The sequence below is a fragment of the Lissotriton vulgaris genome, chromosome 10 (assembly GCF_964263255.1).
Source record: "Lissotriton vulgaris chromosome 10, aLisVul1.2, whole genome shotgun sequence".
In the NCBI taxonomy this organism is placed as follows: Eukaryota; Metazoa; Chordata; class Amphibia; order Caudata; family Salamandridae; genus Lissotriton; species Lissotriton vulgaris.
In genome coordinates, this window is record NC_141698.1 from 368,197,705 (window position 1) to 368,217,813 (window position 20,109).

Genomic DNA, 20,109 nt, shown 5'->3' on the forward strand with positions numbered 1-20,109 from the left:
CCGGATCACCGAACCTTGGGGAGCAGGTGGTCCCCAAAGAAACGAAGGTGCATATCCCCAAGGATGTGGTAAAGGAGTTCTAAAAAGGAGACGACATCCAACAATGGTTCAAGGCATACGAGGTGGCCATGTCCGCCCACCGGGTCCCCGAGAAGGACTGGGGAGCCGGCCTGTGGAGCCGCTTACTCAGCGAGGGGAGAGACACCCTGCAGGACCTACCGTCGGCACACATGAACGCCTACCAACACATGAAAGACGCTCTTTTATTCCGCTACGGCCTGACGCCGGAAATGTATCGCCAGCGGTTTAGGGAGTGCAAGAAGCTTCCTGGCACCACCTGGGTGGACTATGTGAACTACTACACCGGGCCCTTGATGGATGGATCAAGGGCAGCAATGTGACCACCTTCGAGGGCCTAGTCGACCTAGTGGCTTACGAACACCTGTCCGCAAATTGCTTTGTGGAACTGAGGCAGCATCTCCTGGATAGCAAGCTCGCCAACCCACGGAAACTGGCTGTGGAAGCCGATCGATGGGTGGCCACCCGAGTCCAGAAGGCGCCCGGGGGAGACCCCCCACGGAACGACCAAGGATCTTTCCGCCAGCGAGGTGGGGGAGGTCGAGGCAAGCAGCAAAATTCCCAGTCAGGACCTCAGCGTAGTCCCCCCAGAAACCAGACCCTGCGCTCTCCTCCCGCGACGAGAGCCGCCCCGAGTACAGGACCCCCGGGGCTCCGCCCCAGCTCCACGTGCTTCAAGTGTCAGCAACCCGGGCACTATGCCGGTGACCCCCGATGACCCCTGACCCCGAAATCCACTTCCACTGGGCCCTCCACTAGACAGATATCCTCCATAGCCTTAGAAGAGGAAGAGGTAGAAGAACAGGGGGAGTGGGAACCCGCAGCCATGGTCTTAGCCTCCCTGGGGAATAGCGAGATGATCCCAGGAGATTACCTGCCCGACAACACAGAAAAGTACCGCCAGACAGTGAAGGTTAACGGGCGCAGCATAGGAGCCCTTCGGGACACAGGAGCCAGCATCACATCTGTTAGGTACACGCAGGGCTTAATTTGAGCCGGAGCTTGCCGGTGCTTAGCACCGGCACCTAATTATCAGGGCCGGGTCTACAGTCAGTCACGCTCATTAAGTGCACCATCAGTAATTGATAATGAATGTTGGCACTGGCTCAGCGAGTGTGTGCTGTGCTGCTGCTGCTGTAGTACGTAAGTGCTGCTGCTGTCATTTACTTTAAGTTACCGAGTTGTGTTGACAACAAAACACCTACTGTGTGTCTACAGTAACGGCGTTATGTGACTGACTGACTCAGGTTCTCAATGTATTTTCCCCGTCCGACTCCTCACTCTTTCACTTCTTCAACTTCCGCTACACCGACCCCCAGTGGGCGGGACAGAATTGGGCAAGGCGCCTTTTCCTGGGCTGATCTTCTTCTGCGGGGGTTGGGGTGGGCTGTGTGCGGCCGAGGCAGGCAAGAGTGCGCAGATTTTGAATGCGCGTGCATTCTCTGCTGCTGCCTACATTCATTTTGCCTGGCACACCCGCCCCAGCATACCCGCACCTCCCCAACCAGTATCTGGTGGTTGATGAAGTACTTCAACGCTGCCGGCCTGCCTGCCTGCCGTTAAAAGTAGCGGAAGTCGGGACCTGGTTGGACCGACGACGTTGAGGTAGACAGACTACTGCTGCATAGCTCTGCTCAGCAGGTGAGGGCAAGCGAGGCATGGCCTGAGGGTGAGGCAGGGCAGGGCCTGGCAGCGCGACGGTGATTACTGTTTTTGTTATTTGTTATGTTGATTGGTCTGGTGGTGACGTGACGGTCGTTCTTGCCAGGCCTGGGGTACGCTGCGTAGGCCGTGGCCAAATCATGATTTAAAAAATAATTAAAGCTGCAGCAGGTGAGGCAGGGCAGGGCCTGGCACTGCAGACCGCAGGGACCGTGATTAGTTTAAATTACTTTTGATCGTTCTAACTTATGTTGCTGTCATCGGTCACTTTGATCATGATAATGAGGGTTTGATCCCCCATTTACTTTGATCATCATCATGATCATGTTGCCAGTAGTGCAGTGGCTTTAGGCTATTGTATCAGTAGTACTGGCCCTGGGAGTTTCGGTTCAGGGCAGGCCCTGGGGCAGGCTCATGAAATCTGTGGGGGTTGGGGCTGTGCGCGCCAAACAGCAATGCACGCGTATTCACAGCTTTGCCACCACAGCCCCCCCCTCCAAAAAAAAAACACACACACACACAGGCGGTAGCAGGAGCTGCGTTGTCTGTGCGCAGGAACTTACAAACAGCACCTGTTGCCTGTGCGCCCAGTCCCTGTTGCCTGTGCCAGCAAGTTCAATTTGAATGCTTTGCTCAATGTCCCATCTGACAGGGAATCCAAGCAAATTGATTCAGTTAGCAAAAATGGTTTACATTCGTAAGGTTAATTTGAGAAGCTCGACTGTTCTGTTGCTTTTAAACTGCTCGGGGTCCGAATTTTGCCATCCCCCACATACTTCCTAGTTGCTGCGCCCCTCGCCTTGTCTACTGATTCGATAATTACTCTTCAGTTGATGCAAAGGCTATATTATGTTGAAGAGAGATGGCCTGCAAGTGTATTATTTGGACTACATTTCTTTCTCTCACACACTCACTCTCGCACACTTACTGTCACACACACTCACTCTCTCTCTCACTCCCTCATTCTCAGACACAACACACTTTGTCGCACATTCTATCTCACATACCATTGCTCGGTTTCAAAAAATGGCCACTATGCCTAAAAAGAAGATGTCTCGATAGTTTTACAAACACCTTGGCATCTGTAGGGTAGGGCTGCATAGAAGCGCCACCCAGGAGTATGATGTGAAAAGTGAGGGTATTGTGCTGCAACCATTCAAAGCTGCGCCTTTGTATTTTGTGGTATTTCTGTAGAGCGTGCCGTGCCAAAATGCAGTGGAGTGTTGTTGCACAGGGCCCACCACAAGCATAAAGAAACATTATATGTGAGGCAGCACTTTTGTGTAATGTTAGTGCATTTTGATAAAATGTTCTTCAAAGAGGAGCGAATATGTCTCTTTCCTAAATTGGAACGGCGTTGTTGTAGCAATCCTGATGGCTACAGGGACGTTGTTCCAGATCCTGGATGTATAGGGGGGAAATGTCTGCTTCATTGTTTCTATTTATTTAAACTTCTCAGTCTCTAGTCTGATGCTTCCCTGGCTGGAGGTGTATGGGGACCAGTTTTTGTGGAAGTACTACTCTGTGTTGAACTGTAACAGGTGAAGCTGTGTGTCCCACTTAAAGTGGAGGGGAGGCCGGGAGTCTGAAGGCAAGGGTAAAGGGGGGATGTAAACAGGAATTATAAAAACAGCTCAAGAGAGAAGTCAGCGTTAATTACTCCTCTTGCCTCAGGCTTGCAATTTTCCGCTGCGTGCACATACCCCTTTGGCCACTACAAGTGCCATGACTAACTCATTCAAGTATATTGCATGATGTTATTCAGTTTCACTGTTTAGAGTGTTTTTACATTATTTTGGTTTATTTTGACACATAAGCTATGTAAAAGTTGTACATTAGAACTCAGACTCTGTTAAAAATGGCACACCCTACCCCAGTATTGTCATTTCCCCAAATCATCACATACAGCACTGAAATTGTCCCTTTTCAATGCATTTGTGATTTTAGCTAAGTTATTCCAAAATTGTGCTTTGAATGCACTTTTGAGTTAATCTTTTTCAAAATATTCACAAGGCAGGTGAACCTTCTCCTATCAAAACCTTACTATCAGGAAGGCTCTCTTGCTGAAATTCGGATCAGGTATATATTACATCAGACTTTTAGCAGTGCCAGTTGAAGATGTGGGTGGAGCCAGTTGAGGTAGTGGGTGGAGCCGGAGAAAAGTGGGCATGGCCTCCAACAAACATTTGAGCACCTGCACTTCATATTTTACAAATTAAGCACTGGGTACACGCTAGTCCCTGAGTCCATGATCATCCCCCACACCTCCTGTCGGGTGATCGCAGTCGATAACTCTATCCGCTCCTGCAGGATAGCACAGGTCCCGTTTGAGTGGGAGGGAGTCTCGGGCGATCTGCGGGTCGCAGTTCGCATGGACATGCCTGTAGACTGCCTCCTGGGGAAGGACCTAGAGAGTTCCCCGTGGAAAGAGGTGGAGAGAAGGACCCATTTAGCCATGTTAGGACTGCCCCATTGGGCCTGTGTGAGCACCCGGGCCATGACCGCCAGAATGCTCAACCCCGAGAACGAAGAACCTGAGTTCCCCAGTCCAGCCCCTGATGTACCTGAGGACAGCGAGCACCCTACGGTCCTCGACCAGCCCTCCCTCGAAGAGAATGCATCCGACGAAGGTCCCCTCGGACCAGCCGTCGAACCAGTCCCGACCCTAGCAGATCTCCCCGAGTTGGCCCAGTGGCGCCAAGAGGGAGGACCGTCCCGAGAGGAGTTCTGCCAAGAGCAGACCTCCTGCCCTGCCCTAGAGGGGCTCCGCCGACAGGCCGCAGCCCAGGCCGCCGGAGACCAGTCCGGCTCCCATTACCTTTACTGGGAAAACGGCCTACTGTACAGTGAACAGAAGACCGCGGAACTAGGGTCAGCCCGCGTGCTGGTGGTACCCCTACGTTTCCGTGGACTCCTCCTTAACCTGGCTCACGATGTGCCCCTGGCAGGACATCTGGGCCAAGATAAGACTTTCCAGCGACTAGTGACCCACTTCTACTGGCCCCACATGCGGGCTGATGTGGAACGCCACTGCAAGTGGCTGCGGACCGGGATGCCCCCAGGTTTCAGAGTGGACTTAGGGCGGTGGCGAGCTGGATGAAGAACAACTGTCTCCAGCTCAACGCTAAGAAAACAGAGATCATGATCGTAGGCAAGAGATCGGAGCTGTAGGGGGCCAGGTGGTGGCCTATGGAGCTGGGGCCGGCCCCCCGTCCGGTCACGGAATTAAAGAACTTAGGAGTATGGATGGATCCCTCCCTCAGCTACGTTGGCCACACGAAGAAAATCGCGGCCTGTTGCTTTGGTATCTTACGGTCGCTTCGCCCTGTTTTGAAGTTCTTTGACCATCGCACCAGGCAGCTGATAGTCCAGGCTACAGTGTTATCTCGCCTGGACTATGCCAGCTCTCTTCTGGTAGGGTCCAATGTGGCTGAGGTTACCCGCCTCCAACGCGTCCAGAACGCTGCGGCGAGAGCTATTGTCGGCCTACCCCGTACTTGTTCTGCCTCCAGCACATTGAGATCACTGCACTGGCTGCCTATCAGGGCCAGAATTCAGTTTAAAGTGCTGTGTATGGCGTTCAAGACTCTGAGGGGGGTAGGTCCCCCTATTCTTGCGGACCTTTTGTCTTGGTATGTGCCTGCTCGGCCCCTGAGATCCATGGGTCAGGCACTTACTGTGATCCCCCGATACAGGCTGTGTCGGGTCGGTGGCCGTTCTTTCCGGGTCAGAGCAGCCGAGCTCTGGAACTCCCTTCCTGTAGAGTTGCGACTGCTAGATGATCTCTTAGTCTTTCGTAAAGCCTTAAAAACCTTTTTGTTTTAATAAATTCACTTTCCTCCTTTCTGTTGTGTTTCCTGTGGTGTTGCATTTTTACCTGCCATGCGCCTGGACGCCCCTTAGCTGGGGCAGCAGTGCGCATTACAAATGTATGTAACATAACATAACAAGTCCTGCCCCACGTGTCAGGCTAGCGGCAAAAGCGGAGGCAAGCGCAAGGCTCCCCTCCAGCCCTTTCCAGTTGTCAGTACCCCCTTTGAGAGGGTGGGAATCGACATTGTCGGACCTCTGGACCCCCTTAGGCCACCGATTCATACTGGTTCTGGTCGATTACGCCACCCGATACCCCGAAGCCATCCCACTCCGGACCGTGACGGCCCCAGTCGTGGGCCGGGCCCTCATGGGGATCTTCTCCCGGGTGGGATTCCCCCGAGAAGTGGTAAGCGATCGAGGGACGAACTTCATATCCCGGTACATGAAGTCCCTCTGGCAACAGTGTGGGGTGTCCTACAGGTTCACCACCCCCTACCATCCCAAGGGCAACGGCCTGGTTGAGCGGTTCTACCGCACCCTGAAAGGGATGATCATGGGTCTTGAGGAGCCCTTGCGACGCAAGTGGGACGTCCTACTACCCTGCCTCCTGTTCGCCTACCGGGAGGTACCCCAGAAATCCTTGGGGTTTAGCCCTTTCGAGCTGCTCTAAGGGCACCCCGTCCGGAGACCCCTCAGCCTGGTCAAGGAAGGCTGGGAGGCAGCCCCACCGAGCACACCCCCCCGACGTATTCTCCTACGTCCTGGCCCTCCGGAACCAGACGCAGAAGTTTCGCGAGCTGGCCGAGGCCAACCTGGAGGCCAGCCAAGAGGAGATGAAACGCTGGTACGACCAGAATGCCACTCTGGTCGAGTTTCAACCAGGCCAACAGGTTTGGGTCATGTCCCCAGTGGAACCTTGTGCCTTGCAGGACAAGTGGACTGGACCCTTTAAGGTGATAGAGCGCAAGAGCCAGGTCACCTACCTCGTTGATACGAAATCAGCCAGGAACGCCCTGAAAGTGTTACACGTAAACCGGCTCAAACCCCATTTCGTGCGGTCTGAGTTGGGATTACTCCTTGCAACCGACGACGGAGAGGAAACGGACCCTCTACCCGACCTCCTGTGTGCAAAGGATCAAGATGGCTCCGTAGAGGGAGTGAGTCTCTCCTCCTCCCTCACCCCCTTGCAGCGTGAAGAATGTCGCCACTTGCTGGGACAATTCTCAGACCTCTTCTCCCTCACTCCCGGCGTCACCAGCTGGTGCGTCCACGACGTGGACACCGGGGACAGCCCTCCGGTACGGCACAGAGCCTACCGGGTCCCGGACCGAGTGCGAGCCTGCATCAAGGCAGAGGTCGACAAAATGTTGGACCTAGGAGTGGTGGAAGCCTCCGACAGCCCATGGGCTAGCCCGTGGTCCTGGTTCCGAAGGCCGCCGCCCCCGGCACCGTTCCTGAGCTGAGGTTCTGCGTAGACTACCGCGGACTCAACGCAGTCACCCGAACCGACGCACACCCCATCCCCCGAGCCAACGAACTCATTGACCGCCTAGGGTCGGCTCAGTACCTCAGTACCTTCGATCTCACCAGTGGCTACTGGCAGATCGGCCTCACGGAGAGGGCCCAAGAAAGGTCTGCTTTCTCCACTCCGGATGGCCACTTCCACTTCCGAGTTATGCCCTTCGGCATGAAAAACGCCCCCGCCACTTTCCAGCGACTGGTCAATCAGGTCCTGGCTGGGCTGGAAGGTTTCAGTGCAGCCTACCTAGACGACATTGCGGTGTTCAGTGCTCACTGGCCCAAGCACCTACACCACCTCTGGGAGGTGTTGGACGCCCTGCGTCGAGCCGGGCTCACCATTAAAGCTAGTAAATGCCAAATAGGACAAAGCTCAGTGGTATATCTAGGGCACCAGGTCGGCAGCGGCCTCGTGGCCCCCCTCCAACCCAAGATAGACGCCATCAATGCCTGGGAGACCCCCACGACCCAGACCGAGGTGCGGGCCTTCCTAGGACTCACAGGGTACTACCGTAGATTCATCAAGGGATACGGGAGTATTGTAGGCCCCCTCACAGAGTTGACAGCAAAGGCCAACCCCAAGAAGGTTATTTGGACCCCCGCCTGTCAGGCCTTCAAAGAATTGAAACAAGCCATGTGCACCGCTCCAGTCCTACAGGCCCCTGACTACTCCCGAGAGTTCGTGGTTCAGACCGACGCCTCCGAGCATGGCATCGGGCCGTACTCTCCCAAGTGGACGACAAGGGGGTTGATCATCCGGTGGCCTTCATCAGCCGGAGACTACTGCCCTGGGAGCAGAGATGGAGCACCATCGAGCGAGAGGCCTTCGCAGTAGTCTGGGCCCTGAAGAAACTGAGGCCCTACCTGTTCGGGACCCACTTCCGGGTCCAGACCGACCACCGTCCTCTCCGGTGGCTCATGCAAATGAGAGGAGAGAACCCTAAACTGCTACGCTGGTCCATCTCCCTCCAAGGGATGGATTTTTCCGTGGAGCACAGGCCTGGTGCAGACCACGCCAACGCCGACGGCCTGTCCCGCTTCTTCCGCCTCAGCGAGGAGAACCCCCAAGAGGATGGGTAGTTCCCCTCGTCTTTCAGCTGGAGGTGACGCATGTAGGACCCGGCCTCGTGGCGTGGTCCTCGCTGATCTCCGCAGCCCCGGATCTACGGGTAGAACTGGTTCCCGTCCACTCATGACTGTACATAATCCTCCTACACTGGACCTGAGACGATCCCCAGGCCGCGTGGCTGCACCCGTGCATGTGACCATCAGACTCCATGTTTGGCCACCCCGGCCGGCCGGCCGCCTTCTTCCCTTTCGGCAGCCCTGGCCGCTCCTGATGGCCGCTGAGCCTGCGTGTCCGACGCGCCCAGGTCCACCTGGGGGGGTGAACGACTCATCAAGTAACCTATACCAAGACTTCCATCACACCTCCGGCCCCCTTCGGAGGAACTGGTTTCCCTCACACCTCTGAACTATCCCTGGGGGCTGGTTTCGATTGCACCTTGGGCCTCCTAGTGAGCTGGCTCCAGGTCCTGATGGGCGTCTGGGATTCCATGGGTGCATGGTCCAAAGCATCAAAGAACTACCGCCCAGACGATCAGGCGCCTGGCCCTCGGACCTCCGGCCTCCTGCCTATGAGGGTCCGGACACAAAGAGCTTGACGACTATAAGACAGCCGGCCTCCCACCTAGTCGGCAGTTGTATCTTGGACAAGAAGGCCCTGCTGATCTGATCGCGGCTGACTTCGAGGAGAACCGACTCTGATCCACCGAGCCCTGCTGACGACGTCGCGGCTCATCCTAGAACCTACGGAACTGAACCATCGGGGCCCTGCTGACGCTGTCGCGGCTCCCTCTTGAAGCACAAGACCTGAACATCCGAGCCCTGCTGACGCTGTCGCGGCCCCATCTACTTAAGAGTATGACGGAGTACTCCTACCCAAGCCCTGCTGACGTCGTCGCGGCTTGACGAACTCTCTGGTCCGGCTGGACCATCGACGCTACCTTCACGAACAGCTTGAACCCGAAGTGAGTAGGACAGCAGTCCCCTTGCCAGCCCCGTACCCCCCAGTTCGAGGAGTGAGAACTGTGCACCGGGTATGTGGCGTGCCCGCTGGCCCTCTAAGACTGTCCCGCTCCCCCGTCCCCCTGTTACGAGACTTTCGCGATCCCTCGATCGCTGTGTATTGCTCTTTAATTAATCTTGATAAAGTCTTTCTTGATAAAGAATCACGGTGTGGTGTCTGCTCATAAGTGTGGTGTAACAGTGTGTACGATCAGTCCTCCCCGGTGGGGACTCCCCCTCGATAAGACTCAGCAGTAATTGTGGGAGAGGAGGTCCCGGGTGGTTAGGAGGATCATCTTGACCCCTGGGGTCACCGCCTTCCAACATCGTCCCACCCCACCACCCACTCTGCCTTGACATCCCCCGCTTCTGGAAGAGAATAGACATTTTTGCACTTCGTAGCAGTAGGAATGTAGCACAATATAAGCAGGTCATTTGGCAAAGACTGTCAACAAGGATATTGGGGATCTTTCTGCTGTGGTGTGTACAAAAGATTAAATAAAAGGATGCCAGGCTTGTGTGCTTACCTTCAGGAGTTTCATGCCCACCAGCTTGAAGCCGCGCTTCTCGAAGCGACAGATGATGTCACCGACCAGCCGCCTCTGCACCCCATCTGGCTTTACCGTAATCAGCGTCCTCTCCTGGATCCCTGGGAGAACTGCAAGGAGAGAACACAAACGCCAAGTCAAGGGGCGCGGTTCTGCGTGCTGGGCATCAGCACCGAGAACCCAGTGGTCATTCCTACTCTGGAACCCTCCCTTCTGGATCCAATGGGCCTTTGAGGAGCTTTTTTTATTTTGGGCTGGAAACACAGCCCACTGCTTGCACTGGCCAATCCCAAGGCGTGTGCTATCGATGGTTTTGGTCCAATCACCCTCTTTGCAAATAAATTCCAAAGTACTCCACTGAGGTCCAATTTGGAACGCTAGGATTTTCCATTTTACCATAGACACAGGTAATGCTAAAGTCTTCCTCTCAAATCATGAGCCTTAAAATGAAAACACTTTGCTTCAGCACATCTACTCAAGGATTTGCCCTTATGACACCAATACTGGTTTATTCATTATTGGCCTACACACTAACAAGGATGAAACTGAAACACACACATTTCAATCATATGCAAAAATAAGCACTGCAAAGCCAATATACACGGCATTTTGGCTTTCTCAGTGCCTGGTTTTTAACTTTTTTTTTTTTTTTTTTTTTTACACATGAACATCGGCTAAAAATAAAACTTTTTTTGGTCTCGAAAAGCTCACATTGGACATATTGGCCACCAGCAATTACTTTGTGTATAGATGTGCTCCTTGCGAAAGAACAGAATAGCATCACTCACAGTGAAGTTAGCTAATTGGTGCAGTGAGCTGAACCATTGTCAGTGCTCTATACAGTACTGGGCAAAATATAAACGTGAATGAAGCAATATTAGACCAATGGATGAAAAGGTGTCTCTGAAAGGCCCTATAGGCATATTATTCATATTTTTTTTTAATAAATCTTTTTTTATTAACATGCTCAGCATCCAGTATTTCACTTAGGTTACAATGCAGCACAGATTAAGTTACATGTCTTCGTTTTCAAATTTGCAATAAACATACGTTTCACAACCGACCTCAATGTCACCCCTCCCCTATCCTTAGTACATGTCAGTCATCCCCCGCCCCGATATGCACGCCATTGTTCCCAGATTCTTTCCCATTTCTTCGGCCACCCTCTGCTCAAATAAACCGTGTGCTCTGCTCTGCTTGTTGACACCAATCAAGGTCCGCAACCCATTGTGACCCCTCTGGTGTGGCACCAATCTAGAGCACCCGATCTATCGATTGCCCGAGTTTCCTTGCATACAGTAGGACATTGTCAGCGTATAACTATAGGCGCTGCTCCCACTCCTCTCCAATGGATATCCCCAGATCAGTGAGTCGCAGTGAATCCACACCACTAGAAGCTCGTGGGCCTAGGCAAATAGGAGTGGGGAAAGGGGGCACCCCTGTCTAGTTCCCTTCTGCAATGTGAATGCTCAGGATACCGACGAGTTAACCCTCACTCGCACTTTGGGCTGACTGTAAAGAAGCTTCACCCATTGGACAAAATTAGGTCCAAAGCCCAGGTGGTCCAGTACTGCAAACAGGTAATTCCACTCAATGTTATCAAAGGCCCTTTTGGCATTGAGGGACAGCAAGGCTGCCGGGTGTGAATCCTCTGTGGATGTTATATGGAGGACCGCGAACAATCTCCATACGTTGAGTCTTGTGCTTCTGTGTGGCATAAACCCTGCCTGACCCGGATGCATAGGGGATGTAATTACCTTCAATAGTCGTGTCGCCATGGCTTTGGCCAGGACATTTGCCTTGAATTTAGCAAAGAATTTGGCCTATACAATTTACATTTTTCAAGGGGGTTTGCCTTCCTTTGGGATTACGACTATTGTCGCCAGCCACTGATCGGGCAGGAGACTCCCAGCCGTTTTGGCCTCCTCGTACATTGGCAGGAGGTGCTCAGCTGTTTTATCTAGCAGTACTTAAAATTGTTCAAGTGGCAGACCATTCTGTACCGCCGCCTTCCCAGATTGCAGCGCTTGTATGGCAGCCTTGAGTAGTCCCTGTCAGCCTCGGATAGAAGCGGCATGCAGATGTCTTTTAGGAATTCCTTACATTCCATTTCAGATTTTGAGGAGGGGGCTAAATATAACGACCCGTAGTATGTAGCAAACGCCTCTGCTATTTCAGTCCCAGTCTCGTGTAGGTGTCCTCCCTCGTCTATTATTCTGGGAACCCAGTTATGTTCCATTCTTTTCTCAACGAGCCAAGACAACAGCTTGCTTGCCTCATCCACTATATCATAGAGGCTATGCTGTGCGGCCCAGACCAAGATTCTAGCCCTCTAGCAGGGTCATCCACTAAGTCCCTCAACTCCTTTTGCTTTACTTGTGTCGTATGCTAGTTTCGTCTGCCTCCTCTCTACCTAGTTGTGCCTCAACGCCTGCCACCTCACGCTCTAGGGCTGGACATTTCTGAATCTTGTCTTTCTTGATCACTCCAATATGTGCCTGTGCCTGCCCTCTCATGACCGTTTTAAACACTTCCCACAGTCATTTTCGAAGCCACAGACCCCATGTTTTCGCTAAAATAGTGATGAGCTTCCTTCCTTAACGCCTTCTTGAATTTGAGGTCTAGTTCAGCCGAGCAAAGCTCCCATGAGACGGGGCGACGTGTGTATTGTTTAAACCCGGGGTGTAAATGTCGCCAAATGTCACTAAGTCCAAGTGTTCGGAGGAAGTATCCCATGGCCAGAGTCGTCTTTCCTCCACCACACCTCTCAAGGTGTCCAGGTTCCCGGAGTCCAAATCATTCATGTGCCCCCAAATATCACTAGGCCCTCTGGGAGCACCAACAGCATCGGACCAAGTGAGTCAAGTGTTGGCCCCTGTAGGCCCGGGGGGGGGGGGGGGGGGGGGGGGGGGCGTACACCAAAAATAGATTTAGGATCTTACTGTCCCAACGGCCACTCACTGCCATATATCTGCCCAGGGGGACAGACCACTGCGCCATCACAATGTATGGAAACAACACTTTTCCCAATATTCCCACCCCCCTTGAGCCTGTGGTGTAGCCTGCGTGGGCCAGCAAGGAGTACCCAAATCTATGCAGCGCTTTACATTGGCTGCCGAGGAGGTGGGATTCCTGAATCAAGACAATGTCTGGGTCATGTTGCTTGATGAACTGAAGCACCATTGTTCGCTTCAGTCCCCCATTAAGACCACTGACATTCCAGGACCAGATCTTTATCTGTCCTCCAATAGGTTCTGGGACGCCATGCACAGAGTCTGAATTCAGGCTCCCTGCCCCCTTCCCGTGTCTCGGTGTGGAGCATAATGACTGAAGTGTCAGTCTGTCTAGAGATGCAACTACTCTATCTTTGCCTTAGCTTGACCCTGAACTATTAATCTAATACCAACCATAAACCCCAACAGGAAATAACCACGTCCACTCCCTCCCCCCAACCTGCTAAATAGGTTGTACCTTCCCAACTTGTCAACCTGCAGAGCGGCTGTCGCCCTAAATCTGAACTGTTTCAACACAATGATGGGGGGGTATCTCAACCTCAAGCGCGCAACGCTCCACTCAAGTGTTATGACAATCCTTGTAACTACATTTATTATTCTCTGTCTGCCACACTTGTGTTCTTATGGTCAGCTGTCTTTCAATTCCCAAGTATTTTACCACAGTGGTCCTGCAGTAAGTCCCTTCTTCGGATTCCTCCACTGCGTGACCTCGGTCAGATTCAACTTGCCACAGCTACCGCTTCATTCAGGACTCTATCGTCCCTCTCCCCGGCGCCTCCATGGATCTCGAACGAGCTTTGGTGTTTTGTGCTCTGTCAGGGTCCCTATGATTCCGCCACGGGCCGCTTCCTTGGGTACGAGATCCCGGATATTGCCTCTCCAGCCAGTCCCATACTTCATCTGGGTCGGTGAAGTGCCATGCCTTACCATTGCTGGTGATTTTAAGTTTGGCTGGAAAGAGCATCATATATTTAATACCCTTCTTGCGTAGTTTCCTCTTTGCTTCCTCAAAGCTCTGGCGTTGTTTCTGCACCAACAGAGTGAAATCTGGAAAAGTTCTGATTTGAGCCAACCTGGGCGTCTGAAGGATGACATCTCGATTGCGGTAATTAAAAAGTTGGGCGGTTATTGTTCTTGGAGGGGACCCGGGCCTAAGTGGCGGTACCGGCGCTCTGTGTGCCCTTTTAATGGAGAAAAATGTGGACAAACTCTCCGGTTTCAGTGTGTTCATAATTAAGTCTTCCATGAAAAGCTTCAAGCTGGGTCCCTCTGGAAAACCCACCACTCTGATGTTGTCCTGCCCAGCCCTCCTGGTCTTAAAGTTTGGCAGCCATGGTCTAGGTTTGGTGGGTCCGTTTCTGTACTTGCCCCTACAGCTTACTTGACACTGAGCTATTTGCGTTTCAGCAATTGTAACTTTCTCCCCGAGTTTTGGACAAATCTGCACAGATTAAATTTACTTTCAACGTCACCATGTTTATCTTTGGCTCCAGGGTAGTTTTTACGTCTTGTATGGCCGCCATTATAGCATTTAGGGAGGGTTGCTCACCTCCCACTGCAGGTTGGTGCCTCGGGATGGTATAGCTGTCCATCTTGTTGGATTGTGCCCCAGCTAGTCCTTTTGGTTATACCATTATGGGCTGCCTGCGGGGCAGAATAATGAGTTTTCTTTCTCTTAGTCTGTTAATGTTCTTGCCCCTCCCCACGGCATCGGGCAGTCAAAATCTCCCCTGCGGCCCTCCTCTGATTACCCTTAGCGCCTGAGGATCTAGCGCTGCTGCCGCTGCTGTTTTGTTATATGTCCTCTACTCCATTTTCTGCTGCTCGCTGGATACTCCTCAAGAAAGCCCCCCCGCCCAGGCCGCTTGACGTTCCACACTGGGTTCGCGGTGGGTCGCTATTTGCAGAACTGAGGCCCTAGGCCCCGGCAACGGTCGTGGCGGGTTCAGATTGTCACCACCCTCGGCTCGGGTCTTCAGGCTGTGGCACTCTGTCACACTCGGCCGTTTCTCTGCTTCCAGGTAAGGCCCCGGAGCTCCTCACCCCTGCTCCCGCGCCGCACACACTCAGTCGCTTGCTTTGGGGTATACACGTCGCTGTCTTTGCGGTCCGCGCCCCTTCGCACTCTGACCGAGTTTCACAGGCACTTCAGACTATCCCCAGTAACACACCGCCTGCCCCCGGATACCTTCCGTCTCCATACGGGCTTCAGGCAGTTAGTCCAGGGCCGGGATCCTCATCTGAGGGCTTCGACTCACTTCTCAGGGCAAGGCCTCATGACGCACGGATCATCTCCTGGACTCCGCCGTTCACGACCAAGACGCAGATCCCATTCAAGTGTCTCCGGTTCCTTCAGGCTACGCTACTGCATCACAGGGATATCTCTGCCGGTTTTAGTTTATTGGAGTTCTGTCGGATTTTGGGTTGGATAGCCGAATTCGTCCCCACTGACTGCGGAGCTCAGCAGAGCGCGGCCATCTTCGCTCGCGGCTTACAACATAGAATTTTAGTAAAATCAAAAGGTCTAAAGATCAGCTACAAGCTCGTGGAAGCCTGCCTTGGAAACGCTATGTCCACTTTATCTTTCTAGTGAGAGCACGGTTTCGAATCCCGGTTGTCCTTTCTGATTTCTTACAAGAGTTTCAAACTAGATAGTTGCAGTAGCTTCACCCACGTTAAGGGTCACGACCAAAGTTTGACGTCTGCAGCCCACCTCTCTCCTTGTAGTTATTAGTGGGCATCAGTAGGCCTAGTTTCAAACTCTTTCCTGACCACTTGTACCCGGCAAGCCACTCATGACTTCCCACCCACTTCCTACCATCCTCGGGACAATGACCTCTACAAACTTCATGTAACTTTCAGCTCCGAGAGGCCACCGGTTGGGTTGTTTTCAATGTCTAGATTTAGGCTGAGGAATGTGCTAGAGGGTTCAACTGTTTTCTGGGCTCTGTTGCCAGGTTGTGGGGTGGTGCAGTGATCGAGGAAGCAGCCGTGTTTTCGACTGTCTTATGAAGTGTAGAGGCTTGAGTACTTCTAATGCTGGCTTTTAGCAAGTGCCAGAGCTTGATGGCCTGTGTATGAATACAGCACAGAGAATGTTTCATTAAAAAAAGTAAAGAGGAATTGTGCTTCAGACTGATATTAAACCATCCGGCCTGCCCATTATATGAGCCACATGCTGCTAAACAGAACTTACTCACCTTCAGTCTTTCACTTTACTGACGAGGTCTGACTTGGGACACCTCTGCTTATATTTTGACTAAACTTTAAAATATACATGGAATTAGTTCTGGCTCCACCCAGTATAGTAACTGTCTTTCATCTCATGCTACTGGTTGTTAGAAGCATCATTCTGCCTCCTACGGACTTTGCATTTCAATGCCGGAGCCTAGGGACTATTTTACATCTAAAAAGTACTCTGAATCACAGTGTTGCATTAAATTATTTGTCTTTTAGATAATTTGTATACATAAACAATTTCTTTTTTCTAGTGGAGAAGGATGATTTAATGTATCAGTCAGGTCTCAAATGCATGCCAAACCGATTGCCAAGGTTTGTTACCTTTATAGCTCAGCATATGGTGCAAAGCATATTTCATACTGATGGTTAATTTAGCAATTTGGTCGGAAACCTACATTTTGGTGAACATTGTGCTATATAAATGACATGACTGTTCAGAGTAATCCCTTTAATCCATAACTCTTGACTTTACCATTACATTGGATTTATGTTCTGTAGCTGGCACAGTCAGATTTGTATCAAATGTATGGGATATGTAACTATAAGAAAGTTACTGTTACCCTAACTGAAGCTTGAGGTAGCTCCCAAGCAATTGCCCAGCCTGTCATTGGGCAGATTTAGGTCTAAAAACTGCTTCCAGAGTGCAGACAATGGCCACGGCTGCAAACATGAAGCTCAGGGTAGCAACCCCACACTAGTGACCGGAGCTGCAAATAAAACAAAAAACAGTTACTGCTTCTAAATGTTTTAAGAGCAGCTTCATGCAACAGTGCTTATACTTCTGCTTTAAAAGCAAGGGGCCCAGGGAAAATATATCCCATGTTATCTTGCATACTGGTAGCTCTGTATAGATCTAATGAGAAAAGCAAAACAAGTGGTTTTCTGCAGGCCATGGCTCTGCTTCATTGAGGAGGCACCTTCTGCACCAATCAGTAAATAATGTGTGTGTTCTTCAGTGACCGGTTCCTGGTATGTGAAAGTTGTGATTCAGCTCAGGATTTCAGAGTGCCTCAATATGTTGTTGGTGAAACTACAATGACATAGGAATGCTGTGTCTCTTAAAACAATCTTTCTAGCAGAGCAGGCAGTCCTGCGTCATTAGATATCCATAGGTATATCCCTACGTTCTCTCTCTGGCACATTATGGCCAGTTAGCTCATTCGGTTAGAGTTGGGGCTAACACCAAAGTCGCAGGTTCAATTCAATTCCAAATACTTTATTCGGTATAAACAAAACCCATAAAAGTGCAGATAAAATACATCATAATAAAAACAGGCCACATAAGTGAGAATGATGCGTGCTCAATCCATCCATCAGTAAAACCCCTTAACATATAAAATTCATATTTAGGGCCAAGACGGAACTGGCCTCACCAATCACAAAAATTCATCTGGAGTACGTCATATAATGGTAGAAATGATGATCAATTTGACAGCCTAAAATAAATGCATGTTCAATCCCTCCTGGATTAAGCGCACCATTCCCCTTATCAAACTCATGTGAAGGCCTTTAACAGGCTAGCGCTGGATGCCACGTTTATTCACCTACTACCTCTTGTGTTTCTGAGTCTGATGGCTGGCCTTACAAAGTCGCAGGTTAAATCCCTGCACAGCCCAGCATTTTTTCACTCCAACTTTGTAGCTCATTAAAATATGTATACGGCGTTGCCGTTTACAATAACACCTCATAGGGTTGTTTATTCTGGAAAATAACTAGGTTCTGGTGGCTGATGTTTGAACCAGGAGCACAGTGGGTGTTGCTACTGACATAGAATGGGCACTGCAGGCTAACAGGTCCCCTCTTGCTGTGGCACCGGCCTCCTCTGTTTTCTTAGGGCATCTCAAAGTGCATTTCGGGAAGCGCGGTTTGATTAGGGCTGCACGACAGACACTTTCTCTCGGAGAGTGGCAGCATTTGGGGGGTGGCCAGAGGGCACAATAGGCGTAAGAGCGCATGGGTTATGTAAGCATTCATTCAGTTAGCTTGCTATATTGTTAACCTTTATAATCTCTGCACTCTTGTATTGTGTTGTTTAATGTATGTTTTGAGCCCATTGTCCACCGTTATATGGTGTTTATACTTGTTTTAGATTCTACACACCATCACTGGATATATGTTAATCAGGATGCCAACTTCAACATAACCGGGTACCCTATTCCTATTTCAGTAACAAAGTACAGCTCTCAGAATCCCCTCTAGAGAAGAGCGCAGGACAGGGCAATACCAGTTTGTAACCTTGCTGACATGTGGGTTTCTGCAGGCCTGTATTGGCAAGAACCAGCAAAACCACCACAGACAGAATTTGTGTTTTTTAAAGCAAATACAGCAAGCTTCTAATGCCAGGCAGCAGCCCCAGGAGGCAGCGGAACGCCTGAGTGGCAAAGGTGAAAGAGCAACAGGAAGGGCCTTCCCTTCCCTGCCCCCTTCAGTTTCCGGGGTTTTCTCTTAGTTGTGAGATCAGAAGTAGGGATGTTCATTTGGCTCCGCTGTTCAACAGACAGTAGGAAGGAGAACTGGAATTCAACAGAATACCACGTAATTAAACTCCCCTACATACCGCGCAACACACAATCCCACTCCACATAATTCCAGTACACTCAATACAAAAGAATTACTAACCACATATTTCCACTGCACACAATTTCACTACACAACTCCACATAATTGCACAACTAACAATTCCAATCCAACCCACATAATTCCACTACACACCTCATGAATACACTCCAACACACATGGGTAAAAACATTGTAATTTACAACGCCAATAGCCCTAACTCAAGCAAACGCGAGCCCCACAATAGAAACAAAGATTCCCCTGCCAGGGTATATTTCAAGGTCCCAGGGGGATCCTAACGTATAAATAAGTGGTGACAGAAAATTGTGTATCAGAGCCAATTATACATCAGACAAAGTTAATTAACCTTTTTTTTATATGTATTTTATTTATTGAATTCATATGAAAAGATTCATATAGAAGCTTAGAAAAAATATATAAATTGATTTAGACTCAACATAGCGTATGGGATGGAGAGAAAAGCCATTGTTTTTGTGGTTTTAGCATGAAACATTGATTGAACCAAGCAAATGCGAGACCTATTTCATTTCCAATGCATGTTCTTTCAGCTCTCTGCCAGGCCATATGCTTTCATGTTCTCTTCTGTTCTTCTATCCCTACAAACAAGCCCCCCAGGGCCTGCTCCGTGTTGCTCCCTCACCCCACCTCCCCCCAACCTCTACCCCTACATTTTTACTTTTTTCACCATTTAGAACTTTTTTCTCCCCATTCTCAAGTGCCTCTGTTTCTTCCTCTCATTCCCCGGTGCTCTTCAAGTAGCTGCTCCATAAAATATGCTTTTGCGAGAGGTAAACTGTATTTATTTTTTTTATTTACCAATCCGAATGGCATATGCCATCATGGACTGATGTTAAAAAAAAAAGAGAAATGCTGCCTGCTGTATTGCGTAGGCAAATGCCTGCATCACGACGCATGCGTGAGCCTCCGCCCAATGCAGCCGCCAATCAAATTATTTTTGTCTTATTTTCCCCCGATGCTGCACAGCATCGGCAAAAAAAAAGAACACTTGCAAAACCAATAAGCGAAAAAAGCGAAACCTATTGGCTTTGCCAGTGCTTACTCTTCGTCAACTGCTTGCGATAAAGTGTCCCTGAAAATATCACGCGACACACGAAACGTGCAAAGATCAAACAAAGGCACGGCGCAATTAAAGAAAAGTTTAATGATGCGGGTATACTGAAAGCCTGACGTCTGTGCACAAATAGTCTTCTAATGGCAAATATTATACAACAACAAAGTCTAATCGTCGTTTCTGTACATTACGCACGAGGAATGAGGCAAGGCCAGAGCGGGCAAGTATCCCATTCACAGCTTGGAAAGCGGAAGTGCGCCATATCTCCAAAGAAATAAACAGACCCCTATCGCTCTGGGAAGCAGCTGCGTTCAACCCAGGCCGTCGGCGGGAGAAGAATGCAGATGGACTGATAGAGGCCTTTAATTCCGCAGGCGTCCCTGATGTCTTATCTCCCCAAACCTCGCCCCTTGTTAGCCCCACCCTCTCCGGACTAAGGAAGCAAATAAAGGGCCTGCTTAAACTATTAGAATGATAATGAACCATTTCACTATTAGTAAGCTCCTGATCTGCCCTAAGT

The 20,109-nt window shown here is 50.7% G+C and overlaps 1 protein-coding gene across 1 annotated transcript in view; it reads right to left on the reverse strand.

Annotated features, from left to right (window-relative positions):
• NME4 (NME/NM23 nucleoside diphosphate kinase 4) overlaps positions 1-20,109 on the reverse strand; it is a 106,653-nt gene that overhangs the window by 59,298 nt on the left and 27,246 nt on the right. The window contains exon 2 of the mRNA XM_086941188.1: positions 9,666-9,796. Coding sequence (XP_086797314.1) covers positions 9,666-9,796 — 131 coding nt within the window. The remainder of the gene's footprint in view (positions 1-9,665; positions 9,797-20,109) is intronic.